At 42.8% G+C, this 20,119-nt stretch overlaps 2 protein-coding genes across 3 annotated transcripts; both read left to right on the top strand.

The window, feature by feature from the left end:
* Nucleotides 1–864: 864 nt before the first annotated feature.
* Nucleotides 865–10,290, top strand: map3k2 (mitogen-activated protein kinase kinase kinase 2). Its single transcript, XM_069675387.1, has 17 exons — nt 865–1,187; nt 2,857–2,929; nt 3,301–3,419; nt 3,610–3,650; nt 3,735–3,834; nt 3,925–4,038; nt 4,416–4,512; nt 4,694–4,824; nt 4,915–4,994; nt 5,184–5,248; nt 5,433–5,525; nt 5,642–5,881; nt 5,967–6,115; nt 6,243–6,374; nt 6,630–6,759; nt 6,939–7,116; nt 7,346–10,290. Exons 2-17 carry the CDS (start codon nt 2,875–2,877, stop codon nt 7,563–7,565), a joined length of 1,944 nt encoding a protein of 647 aa, XP_069531488.1. The 5' UTR covers nt 865–1,187; nt 2,857–2,874; the 3' UTR covers nt 7,566–10,290.
* A 3,381-nt stretch (nt 10,291–13,671) lies between these two features.
* cyp27a2 (cytochrome P450 family 27 subfamily A member 2) lies at nt 13,672–19,699 on the top strand. Of its 2 annotated transcripts, XM_069675167.1 has the most exons (10): nt 13,672–13,687; nt 13,763–14,004; nt 14,440–14,630; nt 14,895–15,094; nt 15,174–15,371; nt 15,490–15,653; nt 16,877–17,043; nt 17,594–17,675; nt 17,914–18,153; nt 18,277–19,699. In XM_069675167.1, exons 2-10 carry the CDS (start codon nt 13,771–13,773, stop codon nt 18,391–18,393), a joined length of 1,593 nt encoding a protein of 530 aa, XP_069531268.1. In that variant the 5' UTR covers nt 13,672–13,687; nt 13,763–13,770; the 3' UTR covers nt 18,394–19,699. The 2 variants fall into 2 exon arrangements, with proteins under 2 accessions (XP_069531268.1, XP_069531269.1); XM_069675168.1 differs by lacking the exons at nt 13,672–13,687; nt 13,763–14,004 and having other exon boundaries at nt 14,548–14,630; nt 14,900–15,094.
* Nucleotides 19,700–20,119: the final 420 nt, after the last annotated feature.

Consider the following 20,119-nt stretch of genomic DNA (forward strand, 5'->3'; position numbering starts at 1 on the left):
CGCCATCAACCGGCAGTGACGCAACGAGTGGTTTCTTTCAAAATAAAAATCTTTCTGGACTGAGTTAATTGACATTTAAGAATGTTTTGTACAGAGCTTAACTCTCCTAAAAAGTATGTCTAAATATATTCTATTTCGAATATGGCACATGAGTGGTATCAATTTTGTGTACGATGAGTTCGATCTTGAATGTTAAGGCACACATTTACAGTTTTTATGAATTAAAGGTGATTCATAACTTACTTATCGCCTACAATTATTTTTGAAATGTTTGTAATATGGTAGTCGGTTTAATTTTAAATGCTATGAAAGGTATGAAGATGCATATTATTAAAACCATTGTCTAGATATCACTGATTCAAAATGAACTGATAAGCATATCCGAAATTATTTGCATAAACAAAGAAAGATCAATCCAAGACGAACATTCTTTATTCAATATAATCAAACACAGCAATAATTATCATTGCATAAATGATTTCTCCTTACAAGACAGTTTCAGGGCCAAAGTTTGGAATGGTGGAAGCAGGAGTCGGCCATTTGATCTGTAATAGCAAGGACTAAAAAAACAATCAAGTGTATTAAATTGACAAGTGCCGTTGTGGTAGATGAAACCAATACACTTCTCTGACATCACAGGTTGTGTTTTTGTTAGACTTCTCCAACGAGGTTTGGGGGTTAAGACCTGTCAAGTACATTGTAAGTAGAAGTGGATTTCCGGTTGCTAACTGCCGACATAAAACACATAATATGTACTTCAGAAGTTTCCCTTCGAGAGAAATGTTGCGATTTTATTTTGTAGGAAAAATCCCTTCACTTCCGATAGCTACCTGGTTATTCCCTTTAGCTTAACACAACTGGGGGAAACAGCGAGAGAAGCTACCGTCGACCAGTCTGTAAAGTGCCACAATATGAAAGCTGTCGACCTACTTAGCTTTTTAAATACCGCACTGACACGAAGATACGTTGTTGGATAAACCCGCTATATTGTCACTGTTCTATCTGTGAAGATCCACTCGGCCAAACTGACAGCCATCGGGCCTCGTCGTCGTGGCCCAGCAGGACTCGAGTGAAGTTGGGAGCTGACTACCAAACTTCTGCTTCCTCCAGCGTCCTCCGCAGGGCCCGGGGCTCCTGTCACCGGCCCTGTGGATGAGGAAGTGAATAAAAATCGAACCGACTACCAGGTAAGACAATGAAGATGGACTCGTTTGGTTCAAACCTACAATGTTTTCCTTTCGTGGTTGCTTTTTACGGCCGTGCTGTGTGGTAAGGCTTTGAACAGCTATGAGGCTACCTAACTTTAGCATTAGCTTAGCTGGACAACTTCCCTGGCCTGACAGCTAGCTGTGCACGGAACTCTCAGCTAGCACTTAGCTCATCTTATCAGGAAGATGTGTGCCGCTAACTATGTTTTTTGATCACAATTCATGATACCAAATCAATCATGAAGCACATTTTTGCGTTGCTCGTAATGACACATTAGCTAGCAACAGTTGATATTCAATTTTAGCTTACGTTGCTATTGAGCTAACGCTAGCCAGTTAATTCAAAGCTAATTATATACTAAAGGAGGCCATAATAGTGACAGTGTTGTTTTTATCAACTTTGCTGTGACCACTGACATTGGATCGCTAGCTTGCAACTCGCTGCAGTGGTTTGAAAGGAGGTTATTTGTTAGGATTATCTCAAGTGCTCAACTAATGTTAACGTAACAGCCCACTCTCATCAACGTGATGGAAATATCAGATTGGTCTTTTTCAGACAGTGATTAATCTGTAATAATCATAGACTCACATCAGCAATATTCAATTACCTCCTCATCAGCAGAGGCCATCTTGACTGTCCAGACTTTAATTCACTGTATTCAGTGTCTTCAGACTGTTACAAATCATATGTGTGTTGTATGGAAACATCAAGATTTCACACTAATAACAAATACTATATAATATAATGACTACCAGTCATGATTGTGCTAGGAGACGCTGAGAAACATATATTTATTTAAAACTGTTGGCATTTCCCAGACAATGTTGTTAAGTTTCCCATTGCTAAGGTTAATTTTTATTAGCAATAAATGCTTATATTTATATATATATATTTTATATGCAAAACACAATCACTTTATTAATAATAATACAATTTTGTAAATGTAACAGAACATTAGTTTATAAACTAGTTTACATTTTCTCCAACCTCCACCAGCTCAACATTGTGCTGCTTGCAAATAGCTGATCACTAATATTTATCAGTATATTATAATACAGCAGCCGTGATTAAGAACATTTTTTTCACTAGTGCTATGAAAAAAAATTCAGTATCACAGGATATGTAATTCAATGTCACATTATTGGTAAACACACTTAGCTTGCTAATTTACTTGGCTCACCGAGCCGAAGCTAATAGTATAGCCTCATTTATTTCAGTGGGTTAGGCAACAGCACCATGAACATCAGCCTCTAAAATGACCACAACTCAACCAAAAGACCGCTGATTTAAATTGTAACTAAAAAAGGCATTCGTGTTTCTGGCTTTGATGGCAAATTAAATGCTTGACAAATTGTTACACATTAGGATTAGTTGTTGTGATTTAGTTCTGGACCATCAGAGGATGCCAGCCTGGAAGTTACAGTCAGATGTTGAACTACAGTGTAGTGTAAAAAACATTTCCACCTTAAGAGATTCTGTGATTGATAGAGTATTACAAGTTGTTGTGATGTATTATGCACATTACCCAGCCCTGTGTAAAAATGAGCCTCTGTTTACAGATCTGCTGAGCGGCCAGTAGCTTTAGGCTCTAACTTGTGTCCAAATCAACTGTACATCAGGATTTATGTTGTCTTTGTGGTGTTGCAGGAGAAAGGAATCCCTTTGATGGGAGAATCCTCTTTCCTGGCCTCCTGGGTCAATCGCTGTGCCATGATGATGGGTATGTGTGTGTGTGTGTGTGTTTTTAAGATAGTGTTACTGTTTGGCAGAAAGCCAGCTTCCTCTTTTGTCATACCTTAAACCCAAGGAATGTTTTTTTCTCCTCGAACAATGTTTCTTTGTACTTCAGTGTAATTGGCATCATAACATGTTACTGCAGATGTCAAAAGATGACAAATTATATTTGATACTTTTAAGGTCATAACATGCCTTAAATTTGCATGAAAGCTGCAAGAAAAATCATGTATTGTCGGACTAAAACATGGCAGAGCCATTTCATATTCATGTGTTGTAGTGAGATGTTTTTGTGACGAAGTTTAGCAGAAGTTATTATTATTCTGTAAAATAAAGGGAAATCTTCTTGTTGCTCAGATGAGCAGGAGGCGCTGAACTCGATCATGCAGGACTTGGCCGAACTGCACCGCTCAAGCCGTCCTGCAATGTTCCTGTCGGACCTGGGCAAACCCAAAGCCTCCTCGCCCAAGAACCAGGTAAGCACTCTGTTAGAAATGAACATGGTGCTGGTAAAAGAACATGAAGCGCCAGTTAAGCATTTAGCCTGAACAAAGTTACGGTTCCGACTCATTAATCAAATATTTTAAAGTTTTTGAACTTAGTTATTTTTTGGGTAAGTCGTAGAAAGTCTGTTCTCTGAATTTAACGGGGTCGTCTCTCCAATAGAACGATGTCAGAGTGAAGTTCGAGTTCAAAGGGGAAAAGAGGTGAGGCTTTGAACACATTAGTCACTTTAATGGTGTCAGCTCAGACCTGTCTTGCCGACCTTTGACCTCTCGTCTTCTCTATAGGATTTTGCAGTTCCCTCGACCTGTCAAGCTAGATGACCTGAGGGCGAAAGCTAAGGTGGCTTTCGGTCAAATGATGGACCTTCATTACACCAACAATGAGGTACAGTATGAGGCTCAAAGACTTGCAGTCCTGCACATTGTTTTATTACAGATGTTGAATTAAACTGAAGTCTTCTTTTCCATCTTGCAGTTGGTGATTCCACTGACCACTCAGGACGACCTTGACAAGGCCGTGGAGCTGCTGGATCGCAGTGTTCACATGAAGAGCCTTAAGATCCTCCTGGTGCTCCAGATCTCTTCTCAGGTCAGAAGCTCCCCGTCAGACACGTGTACAAAACCCTCGACACTGATTTTATACTAACTCTACACAATAAACATCGACAGAGTTTAGTACCTTTACAAGTCTTTATAAGTAACCTTTAACAACATCTCAGCAGCTTTGTTTTTCTGTGTGTCACACGATAGTACAACTAAAGAAAATGAAGACAGGGAGCTTTAACAAAGAATAGAACTTATTTGTATTGTAATATTTTATCAGACTATGTTGGTGTGAGAAGGTAAATTATAAACCACACGAGTACGACACAGTTAAGTTGCTTCCTGACTTTGCTTGCTGTGCTGTAAGTGGGTTTTGACTTTTACATCTTAACTTCAGAATGTTCTTTTCCTTTAATTCTTCAGAACTCTTCCTCCAATATGGACCTCTTGCCGTCCCACGAGGAGCTGGACAACACGGGATTCAGGGTCGCTGACAAAAAGAGTATGCTGGGTTTGATAGGTGACTAATGTCTCATGAGATAGAGATGCAAGAAAGTAACGCAACATGAAATATTGATATCAAAGGAACTATTCATTTTATTATTTGGTCCACAACATATCGATGAAACATTCTTATTCATACAAGTTCATAAACTGGACATTAATCATCCATCAAAACATTTTTCTGCAACCATCCTCAGGCTCCCATTCCACGGACCGCAGCTCCCCCCCTCCAGGGTACATTCCAGATGCGCTCCAGCAGGTGGCGAGGAATGGCTCCTTTACCAGCATCAACAGCGAGGGAGAGTTCATTCCTGAGAGCATGGACCAGGTACAGTTTCAGTATTAGTTAGAGAGGGAAGAGCCGTGATTTATTGGATGCTCTCACGATGATGATGTGAGTTTTCTTTCTTCCTGTCAGATGCTGGACCCGCTGTCCATGAGCAGTCCAGAGAACTCGGCGTCTGGAAGTTGTCCCTCTTTAGACAGCCCGCTGGACAGGTCAGGACCTCAATATGTTACTCGTACTACAGCATTATTAAGGGAACATGAGTTACTAGAGCTGCTGTTTATGATTGCTGTAGATAAAGGGGGTTAGTTTGATATTAAATGTCTGCAAGTAATTTCATTGAGACACGGTTTCATTCTTCAGAAGAGAATTCATCTTGTTTTTGGTTTTGTGTTGTGCAGTGACTATCCAAAGTCCAGGATGCCCCGAGCGCAGAGCTACCCAGACAACCACCAGGACTTTCCAGGTACATTTTGTCAGGTTGTGCTGGTCCGTATCCCCTGAATCTGGACGTTTAAGAAATAGAACTGAAATACAGGTCCTCTGATACGTTAGGTTTCCGTCTTACAGTAACCTTCAAGTAAGAACCCAAAACACTGCCTCAATGATGCTGCCATGTTATTTCTTTCATCCTCCTCCTCTTCCTCTAGAGTATGACATCCCGGTGTTTGAGAAGTCAGGAAAGGGAGGAACATACCCTCGACGATATGGCATTCCTTTCGGCCTTCAGGATTACAGTGACGGTGGGAAATGTTTTCCTAATATAACTAACAACATGACTCTCTTTGCACTACAGCTCGATGTTTTAGACTGTATCCCTGTTCCTGAACATTTCCTCTCCTCTTCCTCTGCTCGACAGGGAGGAAAACCTTTCCTCGGGCCCGGCGAACGCAAGTTCACGGCTTTCGCTCCCCGGTCAGCTTCAGTCCAACCGAGCAGTCGCCCAGCACCAGCAGCGGCAGCAGTGTCTTCACCCCCGACCTGGAGGAGGCCCCGGGGCCCGCTAGGAGGCCACGGAGGGGCAGTGACATTGAACCCAATCCCACTCCAACAGCTGCTCCGACCCTGTCTGTGATGGACATCAGCCCCCCCAGCCGCTGTGAGTTCATTTTATAAGCCCAATAAGTTCACAAAGCATCTCTGCTGTTTATTGTCCAGTGGTTTGATCAACTGATGTTTTCCAGCTCCACGCGCCCCAACCAACTGGCGGCTCGGTAAGCTCCTGGGTCAGGGGGCCTTTGGACGCGTTTTTCTCTGCTATGATGCTGATACTGGACGGGAACTGGCAGTCAAACAGGTCCAGTTTGACCCAGAGAGTCCAGAGACCAGCAAGGTGAGAGTGTGCGCAGAAGTGTCTTTGAACTGTTTGTTATCAGACGAGGTGCTTTAAGTTAATGATTAGGTGAAACAACAACAGCAGGCAATGATCAAAGTTTATTATGTTTTCATTATGTCACCAGGAGGTGAGTGCGTTAGAGTGTGAGATCCAGCTCCTGAAGAATTTGTGCAACGAGCGGATTGTTCAGTACTACGGATGTCTGCGGGACACAATGGAGCGAACGCTCTCCATCTTCATGGAGTACATGCCCGGCGTGAGTGATCACTGACTCGTACATGCTCAAGATTTATATAGCAATAAATGCTTCAAGTAATTTGTATCACATGCACATTGTGTCACACTGACTGAAGGGCTCACGTGGCTCTTTATTGTGTATGAAAGCCAGACTGCCAGTTTCCTTTAAAATGATTTTAGTGCTTGAGATTAAAAACTAAATCTCAGACAGGGATTCTGCAAAAACTCAAAGCAACAATTGTTCAGTTTAGGTTTCTGATTTCTGGTTCCTCAGGGCTCCATCAAGGATCAGCTGAAGTCATACGGCGCACTGACGGAAAACGTGACCCGCCGCTACACGCGGCAGATCTTGGAGGGGGTGTCATACCTGCACAGCAACATGATTGTCCACAGAGATATCAAAGGTGAGATGGAGTATGTTTTTATGTAGCTTTTCGCTAACAGCTGTTTGTTAGATGACCCTTATTTTTTGAGAGTAAAGGACAAATCAAAAGTAATAGTCAGGAAGAAACAGAATTGTGAGGGTGAAACCTGCATACAGAAAACGGGTGCAGCTGGGTGACTGTTTCTCTTCCCTGCTCAGGGGCCAACATCCTTCGTGACTCGGTGGGTAACGTGAAGCTGGGAGACTTCGGGGCCAGTCGGCGGCTGCAGACCATCTGTCTGTCAGGAACAGGGATCATGTCTGTGACCGGCACCCCCTACTGGATGAGCCCAGAAGTGATCAGTGGAGAGGGCTACGGTAGGAAGGCTGACATCTGGTGAGTCCTGGACTTTGATTTTTCACCTCGCATTGATTTCTGGGTGTAACCCAATCTGCCCTTATCAGTTCAGCTGGAAGATGACTGACAGGAAACAGTCACTGTTAGTGAGATAGCTTTTTGCTTTGTCAATTATTTCCTGTGCACATTTTTCTGTCACAAATGTGTTGTTATAATTTATGACTTCTTAAACTTCCCTATCAGATCCTGATTGTTGTTTTGCCCTCAGGAGTGTCGGCTGCACCGTTGTGGAGATGCTGACTCAGCGACCCCCCTGGGCAGAGTTTGAGGCCATGGCAGCCATCTTTAAGATTGCCACCCAGCCCACCAACCCTGTGCTGCCTGCCCACGTGTCGGACCACTGCCGAGATTTCCTCAAACGGATCTTTGTAGAGACCAAGCAGCGGCCGTCTGCTGATGAGCTACTGAGGCACATCTTTGTACATTAACACCCCCTCTTCTGCCTGCCTCTCGAACAGCCAGATACGGCCTTACCTGATGGGGCGCCCCTGCCTCTGACCCCGCCCCCTCCACCTCCAAGCTGAAACCATATTGGACCTGTAGGAACTGGCTGGCAGAAGGTGGGACGTGTCTCTGTTTGTATGAGACTGCCATAAAGGACATGAATTTTAATTTTATTTTTCTCCGCAAGTTGCACCTTAATTTGTCAAACATGGAGGAGTGGAGCACTTCCTCCTGAAAAGGACTCTTTGAAACCGTCTCCTTTTTTATGTTTGTACGGATTCTCTCTTGAAACGTTTTGGAGTGGGATACTGTCGGTGTTGTGGACCTACAGGAAGTGATTCCTGACTCTCGCGTGCGCCCCCCCCCGCCCCCCCTCTCGCTGACCTGACCCCAGAATGTAGTCTCCTGCCAAAACCCAGAGCGATGGTGACGGTGATGACCTGGGCCTGCTGCTAGACGAAACGAAAATCCCAGTTGCAGACTCCCTGAAAAGCGTTTCCACTCTTCTGCTCTCATCCTCGTCCTGTCCCGTTCTGAAATGTTTGTCTCTCTGCTTCACTGTCTGTAAACAACCTCCCCTCCTCTTCCTCCCTCATCTGCGCTCTTCGCCTTGTGCCTTTTCAGTTTTTTTAATCGCAATGTTGGAGTGAGTCTGAGTTCATGGATAAAATCCGTTGTTTCTCTGCGTTGTTTGGCCTCTTGGCTAAACTGCCTTTGACCGTTTGACCCAAATACAGCCGAAACATCCGCTTCTGCCTTTTCTGTGAGAGAACTCCTGGAAGCATCCTGGTCCCACCTCTGCTCATGTGGTTGTTTGCCTGCTCTACCTGCTCACTCCGGCTGGTAACCAGCCATATCTTTAGACTGGTCGCACTGGTTGAATGGTGAACCAGTAAGCTAACTGGTACTCAGACAGGGATCAGCACTCCTGTTTCAGTCAGCAACAGTGTCCTGGTGATTTCTCTTCTAAAGCACCCTCAAAGTGTTCACTGATCTGGTCGAAGTCTTGTCATGGAACATGAGAGAACGAGTGTCTGTGTGGAAGTCAGTTTGTTGTTGGCACTGATTGGTACATTACTGGTACTGATGCTGATGTTTACGCAGCTTACATTCTGGAAATGTTTGACAGATTGATGGTCGGCGGCGGAGCAGAAGATTTAATGTCAGTGACTGGTTGAAAACTTAGTTAAATGTTTGACGTTGAAGTTCATCACAGCATTGACTTAAAACATAAAAGCATTGAGGAAGCAGATCCCAGCTTTGATGGATATTTACTCATTCAAGTTATTTTTAATGTAAAATTTCTCCCAAAAATCTCAAGTTCCTGCTTTCAGTTGTGATTGTTTACTGGAAGAAGTAACGTTTTTTACATTTCATAGATCGAACAATGATTCAAGAATACATTGAGGAGAGGTGTTGGTAGTTGCAGCCCCGAAGGAAACAAAACTCTTCAGTGTAGACGCGGCAGTGACTGTTCAGTTGTTACTTGGACGATGCTGGAGTTTTTGTGCCACGACGGACCTGTTGATTATTTGAAGCAGTGAAGCAGGAGAGAAACGTTTGTCTGCTACGAGGCAAGAAGCTCGCAGCTGATTGGTCAGCGGTCTGGCTGTATGACGCTGTCCTGCTGTTTTCTCTCAAACTGAACAAGTGAAGGACTCTGAGCTTTGAGTGTGGATGTTTCTGGCTGCTCATCGTTCAGCCAACAGTTCTTTGCTTTGTTGCTGCATCAGTACCTTTTTCTCTCCAGCTAAGGCATCTCTGTGCCGCACTGGAGCACTCCTGTTCTGTTTTGCTGTTTTTATAGCCTCCTGTGCACTCCTACAGACTCTCACACTTGAAGACATTTACAGTATCTCACAGCTTTATTCTTTTACAACAATCAGCGCTGCACTCAGCGCCGTTGTTGCCAACTCAAAAGTCTACTTGTCACTTTAGCCAAACCACAAACGCTCCGTTCAACATGTGTTGTGTCCTGCTCGGCTCCCGTTGTGGCTTCTTTCTGGGCCGAGCTTCCGGACCATCTTTTGGGCGAATATGACTGATACATAGAAGTTTCTCATAGCACCGACTCCATAACTATGCACCAGTAAGCTGCAAACTCACTGCACACACAAGATGAAGTTTCTACAACCAGTGACACCTCTGCTGATGTTGACCTATGACACCTCCAAAAACACCTTATTCTCAGCCCTCGTCTAAATAAAAACTTGAATATTAGTTCAGAGTTAGCTGCAGCTGCAAAACCACAAATAATACATTTACAAATCCACCAGAACTTAGAGACAAATCATGAATCATTCACGTAGAAAATGTCTCCACTTGAAGCCTGTGAAATGGTACAAAGGTAATCTGACAGAATAATCAGCAGAGCTGCAGCTGCAGATTGTTGCTGCAGATAAACATGGAGGAATCTCTTACAGGCACAAATTCACAGGCAGAGAAAATGTTGCTGGATATTTCAGTCACTTCAGGTACTTAATTTGTCGTCATGTCTGGGGATATTGGGTAGATATCTTAGAACCAAGTAGCTACCCACGGTGCACTTTGGTTGCACTTATTCCAATGAATTTAACTGCTTTAACTGCTGGTTTGTGTGCTACTGGATGGGCCACTGATTCATGCTAAAATGGAATTTGTGATTGTGGATAGATTTGAGTCTCGTGAGGTACAATATATATCATGCGGTCAGGGTTCTGGTCCTCAGTAACACTTCCAGGACATTTTTTATTTAGGTACCGTGTTATTCCAGGATAACGGAGACAGTTCTCAGTCTTGGGCGTCAAAACTTCCAATGAGTTTAAATAATGAGCTTTGAGTAAATTAGAGCACTTCTTACAAGCAAAGTCCTATTTCATGAAAATGTCATTGCTGTTGTTGTAGTTCCCTGCAGTGGCCACTTGGTGTTCCTAAAGAGCTACATGTTAGTAATCGCCCCTTTTTCCAAAAGCAGAAGGAAACGAGCTTTTCAGTGATTCTTTGTCTCATGGGGCTTTCACTGGTTCTTGATGCTCGCTCTGAGAACTATTCTTGCCTGGAGTCGGCCCACACTGAACCTCCATCACATTTAATGGTTTTCTATAAAAGCACTTATTTGACTGTTGCTGCTCTGTGGTACATTTCCAGCTGCAGCCGTGAGTCTGTGATCAGTCGATGGATCCACACAGGTGATGGAAGCTTCTCGTATTTGTCCGGGTAACTGAAACTCCTTCTTCATTCAGTTTATGCATTTTCAAAGTGGTACGTATGTCCAAATAAAGCTTACAAAGAGAAAGATAATTTTTATTTGCAAATCAGACGTGTCATGAAATCATTAGTGGTTGTATTGAGTTTAAGGCGGCGAACAGTAAACTGTAGAGATTGTTATAAACGCTGCCAGCACTGGTAACCCTTGATACGCACTACCATTATGCACTATCTATGATTCACTGATGCTTTGTCACGACCCCTCGTCGACTGTCGCTCATGCAGCTTGGTTCAGCGACCTTTTCTTTGCACATTTTAAAGACTTTTTTATTTTTACACAAGTGTGATTGTCCGTGTGTTTGTGTATGTTTATTATTGACTCAATACATGAATGTAATGTCTCAGTTTTTTACCGCCAGATGGCCTCGTTCACCACCGTAGATTAACTCTTCGGTACCAGTATTTCTCACCTGCAGACGCCAAGAAACACCTGTAGTTCTCTCTTTAGTGTCTAAAGCCACTGCTGCCACTCCTGGTTGTGAATGTTTGTGTGTATGTGTGTGTGTGTGTGTGTGTTTGAGTTTGTAAGTGCATTTACTGCAATTTGTGCTCTTTGGACACTGCGCCCTAAATGCCTTGAGCATTCTGACTGTAGGGGGGTGAAAACATTAAAAAGCTAAGAGTTTAAAAAATTGAATAAAAAATATGATGTACAAATGTATAAAATGAAAATGTACCCTTTTTTTTAAAACAAAAAGAAAAGTCCACTTATATCCCACATGTTTGGTCTCTGTGTATTGTAAAAGAAGCCATGTTTATAATTCTAATTGGTTTGTGACCAATACGCCTGTTTATATCAGATCTGTATATCAGTGGTACGCATAATTTTTTAATATATATTTTTTATTTTCCTTTTTTTTTAATGGGAGATTTATGCATGGTTGGGTCCTGAGAGACGCAGCGGTGCCGTTGAATGGTTGCTGTTTTTGGCATAATTCTGGAGTATTGCAACAGCTCTGTGTTCATAATTACTACAATTATGACAATGAAAATAATAAAAGATATTTATTTCACATGTAGGTGTCATTTGCATTTTTTTAATGTGCATTTTTGTTACATGCAGAAATGTCTGCGCAGACATGAATTTGAAATTACAAAACAGACAAAAACTTTTAAGCATTACAAGGAAAAAACTTTTTTTGTTAAATTTATTGGGAGCAGTAAAAAGTAACTACTATATTAAAACCGTTTAACTACATAAAAACATGTATGTGCGTTTTCTTTAATATCTTAAATGCTGTGTAGTGTACATCTATAAATGAAAATGGACATAACAAATTTAAAAAGTGAATTTTTTTGTGTTTTAAACCAGGAAAATATTAATATTTAGTCTTTTTCGAGACTTGTATTTTAAATGTCATCAACGGAAGTATGAGTATGCCATATCTTTACACTTCGGATGTAAATGGATGTATAGATCCGTGGGTAAATACGGCTGTTTTCCGCACTCTGGTGGCCATAATCCGGAAGTGCAACTGCAGAAGTATAAAGTTAGACATACTACAGATAAATAGTACTTCCGATTAAATAATCCAAAATAAAAGCGTTAGCAAGAATTGTAGTAATACACCGTGACCACTAGAGCGCAGCAATGTGATTTTGACGCTGGTGAGAATATTTTGAAGTGTGATAGTAAAAAACAAAAACACCCTGCACACAGTTAATATGATCATTTAATAATGAATAGTTCAAACTGAATATAAATACAATTATAGACTAGACTACTGTAGCCACTACTTTTTGAAATATGTTCAGAGTATAGATAATTTTTATCCTCTAAGGTTGAAAATGTATTGTGTCACTTTATTTTAAAGAGGGATCTCTTTGCTGATGCTGTTTTTTGGCCGAAGCAGCAATGATAAGGAACAAATCATTATCATTCTTTCATCCTTATTTTGTTTTACTTTAACAAGTGCGAATCCTCAGATTTTTTTTAACAGTGATATTGAAATCTTTATCTTTCTCAATGCTACTGAGGACGGAAAAGCTATCAAAAAATGTGTTATCTGAAAAGCAGTTTTTTAATTTAATCTGGTTTTCATTACATACAGTGCTGTGCAAATGTGAACAAAATGCTGTAAACTAAGAATGCTTTCAAAAATATGAAAAATAATTGTTTATTTTTAGCAATTTACAAAATGATCAGTGAGTGAACAAAAGAAAAATCTAAATCAAATCAATATTTGGTGTTACTACCCTTTGCTTCCAAACCAATCAGTTCTTACAGGTACACCTGCACACAGTCAGGGATTTTGTAGGATTATAGTCAGGTGTATGATCAACCAATTATACCAAACAGGTGCTAATGATCATCAATTTCAATGATCTGTGTGGGAGGCTTAAAACTGGGTGATGAACAGCCAAACTCTGCTACCAAGGTGAGGTTGTGGAAGACAGTTTCATGTCACAGGTCAGACACCATGGCAAGACTGAGCACAGCAACAAGACATAAGGTAGTTATACTGCATCAGCAAGGTCTCTCCCACACAAAGATTTCAAAGCACACTGGGGTCAAATTAAGAAATGTAAAAGTTATAATTACACATTGTCACCACCAGAGGGCATTAACATGAAACTCATTGAGATGTAGTTACACAATATTATCACCAGAGGGCAGTGTAGACCACAATTATAAAAGCAGTCATCCCTACCAGACGTAAATTCACGAGAACAACATATTTTAGATTAATACACAAGGATTCTTTTGTAAGATGCAGGAATATCAAAGAATATTTCTCATCATCTATGGAAATGAAACCCTCTCTTAAGCTTTCACCTTCAGTGGATACATTGATTGACGACATTTTCTGTAACACCGGAAACGCCCTGCAGGGACGGGCTTACATACTAAAAGTCTTCAGTAAGTTTTGGGATGAAGCACGTACACATTAAAACAATTCACAAAACAACAACAGTTTTTCTCTCTGCCGCACAGATTCCGTCATGTTTTCCCGGGAAGCTGCATCTCGGCCACTCCGGCTTTCAGCACTCTTTGTCCGGACACTGCCAGCAGTCCGAGTCGGTCCGGATCTCTGTGATGGAAGAAATCTGAGCGTCCAGGCGGCGACTGAGGAAGGGAAGCTGAAGAGCATCGATGACCTGCCGGGGCCCAGCTTACCCACGACCCTCTACTGGTTATTTGTTAAAGGATATGCGGATAAGAGCCACTTACTGCAGGTACAGTGCTCATAACAACGTCTTTAATATGGGTCCATTATTTTTCTTTACTACGCTGAAACAGTCAAGTGTGACTTCTTTTGCCAGTAAGAACAAAAGCAGCCTTAGTTTCCCTCTGAACTGATGTTTCACTGAAAATGTATTCAATATTGATATTACGTTTTTTGACTCCATTAAAGTGACAAGAAAATATATAAGGTATCATAATTACTTGAAGATTATAATTTAGTTGCGGTGTTCATGGTAATAGTATCATAGTATGTTCTAATGTTGTGCAGTATTTCCTCAATTATTGTTATGGCAAAGATATAAAGAAATGTTTTAACAACAGAACTTTTTTCGGGTCCAATAACTCTTTTTAACCTCTGTTTAAATGTACTTTACTTTTGACTTGAGTTTGCACTTCTAATTTTACACACTGACATTGTTTTGTAGGATGTACAGAAGAGTCTTTACGGCCCCATCTGGCGCTCCAGGTTCGGCCCATTCGACATAGTTAATGTGGCGACTCCAGAGCTCATAGCTCAGGTCATCAGACAGGAGGGCCGGCACCCGGTCCGAGCTGAGCTGCCTCACTGGAAGGAGTATCGGGACCTGAGAGGACAGGCCTATGGTCTGCATGTGGAGTGAGTGGAGGCAAACAGTGTTGTGGTTTTGAAACGTTAAGTTTAGATCTGACAGACTTTTTCACAGCCGCTGGGTTTTAGCTCCCGAGGCAAGTTTCCTCCTTCCTGAAGTGTTCATGAACAAGCACTGGATAATAATGGTCCTCTAAAAAGGCTTTAGGTGTACGTGTTTGAGTTCTGGTGAACCGTTTGTGATAAGCCTCAGGGCTCTCTCTTGATGCCCCTTCAGTTTGTAAGAACCGCTAACATTCTTTTATTTTCCAGCACAGGACTGGAGTGGTACAGAATCCGCAGCGCCCTAAATCCCAAGATGCTGAAGCTGCGAGAGGTGTCCGCCTACGCCCCCATCATCCATCAGGTGGTCGGAGATCTGCTGCGACGTGTTGAGCTCCTCCGGAGTCGCAGTGAGGACCAGGCCACTGTCTCAGATATAGCTGCTGAGCTCTACAAGTTCGGCTTTGAAGGTGGGAGCTACGTCTGTAATGCCTGAGGTGATTGAGGTCAGGGGGGCAGTTTTAGACTGTTTTGTTTCCCCCCCCGCAGGTATCTCCTCCATTCTGTTTGAGACTAGGCTAGGCTGCCTGCAGGAGGAGATTCCAGAGGACACCCTGCGCTTCATCAATGCCGCCAATGACATGCTGACTCTGTCTGAGACTGTGGTCCTCTTCCCCCGTTGGAGCCGCGGCGTCCTCCCCTTCTGGAGACGCTTCGTACAGGCCTGGGACGACCTGTTTGACGTGGGTACGCAGCAACAGAGACAACAAAAGGGAAAATTCATGCAATTTAGGGCCCCAGTCTCTTTGATCTCTCTCTTATTTAAGTGAGTAAATAGTTTGATTTTTGTGTTTTTGTACGGCAGCTCAGACCCTCATCCACAGGAGAGTTGCTGAAATTCAAGCTCAGGTGTGCAGGGGCGAGCAGACAGAGGGAATGTACCTGACCTACCTGCTGTCCTCCGACAAGCTGTCCAGAGCCGAGGTCTACATCAGCATCACTGAGCTGCTGCTGGGAGGGGTCGACACGGTGAGGAGGGTGTTGATGGTACACTTTATACATGCACACAGTGAACGCGGTCGCTGGCGTTCCCTCAGGTAACGCCGTGCAGCAAACAACAGGCCTTGAAATGGTTTGGATCCATATTTCATAAAGCTTCAGTTCACATTTCGTGTTGTTAAGTCTTTCTGGAGAAACTGTTGCAACATAGAAAACGATTTTCTTCCAGATTCCTTCTTTCCAGGCCAAGCTGAGTTCTGCTGCCAAATGTGAGATCCAGCCTCACAAAAGAAGCATGTGCAGTCTGACATTGTGTCTCTGTCTCTGCTCGCACTCTGCTTGTGTATCTTCTTGCAACAAGCAGCATGTTTGGAAGCAGATGATTGACACAGTCCTGAAACCTGAGGATTTAGTGGCTCTAGGCTCGTTACTTTTAGTATTGGCATTATCATAAATCCACATTCTTCCTTTCTGAGGACTTAAAACAAAGAAGACATTCTGTAGTGCTGATGGAGAAAAAAGAATCACATTCACTTCCCTATAATTTATTTTACCCCCCCCGGTCAGAGGCGTGAATCACATCTGCACAAAACACAGAATAAGTCAATGATTTGACTTCCTCAAACAGACAGCTTGATTGACAGCAGACTGATACTTTTTGGGGTAACATCCCTGAATGGCCGTGCGCCGCACAGTGAAGTCAGTTCATGCTGGTGTGAGGGAGACAGCACGACGGTTTTTATTGCAGCTTGTATGCAGAGCTCGTCTGGCTGCATTCCCACGAGAGGTTGAGTCTTGTTGTTTTCGCCGCGAGCTGGAGGTTTGTGAAATCTGCTGTAATATGACACGAGGCTGAAGACCAGATGGTTTGATTTATAACTCACATCCTGTGGAGACAATGTGAGAAACATGACATGCATTAGGGTTACAAAGAAGCCAGAATTCTAACTTTTGGTCAAACACCTTCTTTGCAGACTTTTCTTTATAATTAACTTCTCTGTACATGAACAGAAGCACAGCTTGTTATTAGGTATTTTCATGTGGAGGAGAGAAGCTGATCATTACTGATTTATTCATGTTTGTAGCAGTGAAAATGGATGGATTCATTTTAACTAAGTAAGTCCAAGTAGGAAATACAGCCATCTGAATATGCTTCCTGTCCACTTCCTGTACACACATGCCGTGCATCACCTCTTTTAACTAACTTAATGCACCAAAAGAAACCTGCTCTCTTTTGTCCCGTCTGATCTCAGACCTCCAACACCCTGTCGTGGGCGCTGTACTGTTTAGCGAGGGACCGTGCGGCTCAGGATCGGCTGTACAGCGAGGTGAACTCCGTGTGTCCGGATAGACGGGAGCCGACCACAGACGACCTGAGCAGGATGCCCTACCTGAAAGCCGTCATAAAGGAGACGTTACGGTGAGCTGAAGCTGTGAGGGTTTGTCTTTAAAGCTTGTGGACCATTTAAACTAAAAACGTGCGCTGGTAACCCCAAAAGGCCTGGAACACATCCAGTCCTCCAGCTGCACACGAGAAATAATGCAAAGCATTAGAGTAAATGATGAATGCTGCTTCTGCCCTGATTGTAGCTGCAGTATTTGTCATTGTGCTGCAAATGAACACATTATGTGATTACTTTTCTTTTCTGGCATCTCTAAAATCATTTCACTGTAGAACAGCGTTTTAGTTTGCCAGCATTGAGACCGTGACTCCTTTTGCTGACATGTTCGTGCTTCTATGCAAGTCGACATTTCTTTTGATGTGCCGCCACATTTCTACCTCTGCCCTGATTATAACTCTGCCCTGGCATGAGTTATTATCTTTGTCATCAGATACAACTGTCATGACGCAGAGCATAAAACACCAGGCCAAATAAAACATTCTTCAGATGAACACCGTGTGCACGTGCTGCAGGTTACGTAGCTCTCTGATTCGGAGTTTGATTGTCGTCTGTGTCCGTCTCCGCCAGCCTTTATCCTGTGGTTCCTGGAAACGGACGCTTTATTTCAGAGAACGAGGTGGTTGTGGACAACTACTGGTTCCCAAAGAAGGTAGGCTGTGATCTGCAAATACTCATGCCTGCTTGTGTTGATGTATTTCCTGTGAGTACCAACAATCCCAAAGTACGCTGAAAGCCTGCAAGTATGAGAAGGATTTGAAGAACTTGCTGTGATACAAGCTGCTTCTAGTTTGTTCCCCTAGTCATTCCCGAGTCCTTATCTTATCTACTTTGACTTATTGAGGGTTTAAAATAAACTGATGTGATATTTATAAATACTTTCTTTCCAGACTCAGTTCCATCTGTGTCACTACGCAACCAGTCATGACAAGATGGAGTTTGTAGATGCAGAGCTCTTCATCCCTGAGCGCTGGCTCCGTGCTGAGACCCCTGGCAGGCTCTGTGGCAGGGGGGCGAAGGCCGGCTTTTACCAGCATCACCCCTACAGCTTCATCCCCTTTGGAGTCGGGGTGCGAGCCTGTGTGGGGAAGAGGGTGGCAGAGATGGAGATGTACTTTGCTCTGTCCAGGGTGAGTGACGGAGAGAAAGAACAGCATCATCAGAGCACACACAGGAAGTGTGATCTCATGGCCTGTTTTGTTCCTTTAAGCCACCATTTGTTATATTTATATTGTGTGTGTGTCAACTTGCAGCTCATGCAGCACTATGAGGTCCTGCCTGAAGATGGAGCGCCAGTTGTGGAGCCTAAAACTCGAACCCTGCTCATCCCTGCAAAGCCCATCAACCTGCGCTTCCTGGCCAGAGCCTAAAGAGGGCGCCGCTGAGGGTCAAAGACTTGGTCAGGATTTCATAGGCTAAGGCTCACAGTTTACTGGACTTAAGCCAGACAAGCCAGACAAAATGAAACTAAAAAGTGAATGAGGCCTGGTGTACTGGGGCTGTAACAAGTCAAAGTTTTCTTCACTTAAGCCAGATGTTCAAAGAGCTCTCTTCCACCATGCTCCTTTTTGTGTCACAGTTTGACTTTATAACCGACCACTTCGAGACTCACCTGATGCTCATCTCTCTGAAAGGCACTGACGTGTAAATGCTTTGAGTTGTGGTTTGCGAAGCATTTAATCTACAAATGTCTGCACTGAAAGTTGCAGTACATTTAAGGAACATTCTGGGTTTAGGAGGCTCCTGTCTCTTCCCCTGACCTAAATTATTTTTCAATCTCTAAATCAAATGTTTACAAATGCTGGAGTCTCCCTGAAGTGTATCAGCACAGCATGACAATCACAGATTTGAATGAAACCTGCAGGGCTCTGTCTGAACAATCACACCGTCTGTTTTTGATGCTACAGGGCCGTGAAGAAAGAAATCACTGTATCGCTGCATCCTCCCCATGTGACACACATTCCTCAACACCCGATAAAGAGTTCACCCCTTAGACTCTACCAGCTGCACCGTAACAGACTCAAAACCTGCATGTTAGAATGTGTGTGTGTCTGTCAGTGTGTGTGTGTGTGTGTGTTCCTGTGTGCAGCTTTAGGTCATTGCACATGTGCAGCAAAACTAACTGACTCTTTGTACTGGCTCAAACAGGTTCATTTTATAACTTCATTTTCCAATTTAATTGCAAGGAAGCCAGTGAGTCAGAGGCCGATGTTACATAATGAGTTTGAAATTAAAGTGTGCGGGGTTCTGTCCTGAGTTTAAAATGTTTTTTACTTTTCATATGAACTCTGTTTTAAGGGGGGGAAAGGGAACGCAGGGAGGAACAAGGAGAAAGGATAAAGAAAGAGGAGAAGGACAGGGAAAAGGAAAACTAATGGAATCAGAAAGCGAAGCGTGCTGGGCAGCTGTGTTCTCTCTCATCCACCTGTTTCATTAACGGCTAAGACGAGATGTTTTGCTTTTCTTTGCACATTTTTATATGTATGTGTGATGAGTATCAGTGATCAGTTACCTTTGTATTTGTACTAAAAAAATCAGATCAATATTACTTTGTATGAAGTTTTGCTAACAATGTAAATAAGATTTCCCTTAGGTGTGTTTTAATATGTGACAGAATTCCTAATGTTATTAAAACCTACCAAAGCCTATTGCACAAATAAAGATATATTTTCAGTGGATGTTTGTATGGATTCATATATGTTATGTTATATGTTGGAGAGAAAATGCAGCTGTAGTAGGTGTGTAAAGGAAAGAGGTGACCCCTGTATCTCCTGTTATTCTGCACAGGAACCCTGGGGAACCAGAAAATTGATGTGTGATCACCTAATTCTAACTAGACATGAGTACAACACATACTACAGCCCTTACAATGCGCGCACGAAACCTGCATCACCAGATTTGTATCTATTATTTTGAAGGTGAACTAACTCCACTTCCGGTGGTTCTAGTTTGGAACAGCTTGACACCGTTCCTTTCCCTCTGCGTGAGGACGTCGTGCGTGTGCCACGTGCACTGCAAAAGATGTCAAGATCAAGAGACTTTTATTTTTACTTTTTTACATTGAAAGAGCAGAAAGAGAGCGGAGGTCTTGTGCAG

Source organism: Semicossyphus pulcher, unplaced genomic scaffold, assembly GCF_022749685.1.
Source record: "Semicossyphus pulcher isolate SPU_LCO1_2020_fin unplaced genomic scaffold, fSemPul1.0.p SCAF_24, whole genome shotgun sequence".
Classification (NCBI taxonomy): domain Eukaryota; kingdom Metazoa; phylum Chordata; class Actinopteri; order Labriformes; family Labridae; genus Semicossyphus; species Semicossyphus pulcher.

Coding starts and splice junctions, on each gene's coding strand:
- map3k2 (XM_069675387.1), top strand. CDS start 2,875: ATGGGAGAATCCTCTTTCCTGGCCTCCTGGGTCAATCGCTGTGCCATG. Junction 4,039..4,415: donor TGCTCCAGATCTCTTCTCAG/GTCAGAAGCTCC, acceptor TTAATTCTTCAG/AACTCTTCCTCCAATATGGA. Junction 5,249..5,432: donor CAACCACCAGGACTTTCCAG/GTACATTTTGTC, acceptor CTCTTCCTCTAG/AGTATGACATCCCGGTGTTT.
- cyp27a2 (XM_069675167.1), top strand. CDS start 13,771: ATGTTTTCCCGGGAAGCTGCATCTCGGCCACTCCGGCTTTCAGCACTC. Junction 14,005..14,439: donor ATAAGAGCCACTTACTGCAG/GTACAGTGCTCA, acceptor ATTGTTTTGTAG/GATGTACAGAAGAGTCTTTA. Junction 15,095..15,173: donor CTACAAGTTCGGCTTTGAAG/GTGGGAGCTACG, acceptor CCCCCCCCGCAG/GTATCTCCTCCATTCTGTTT.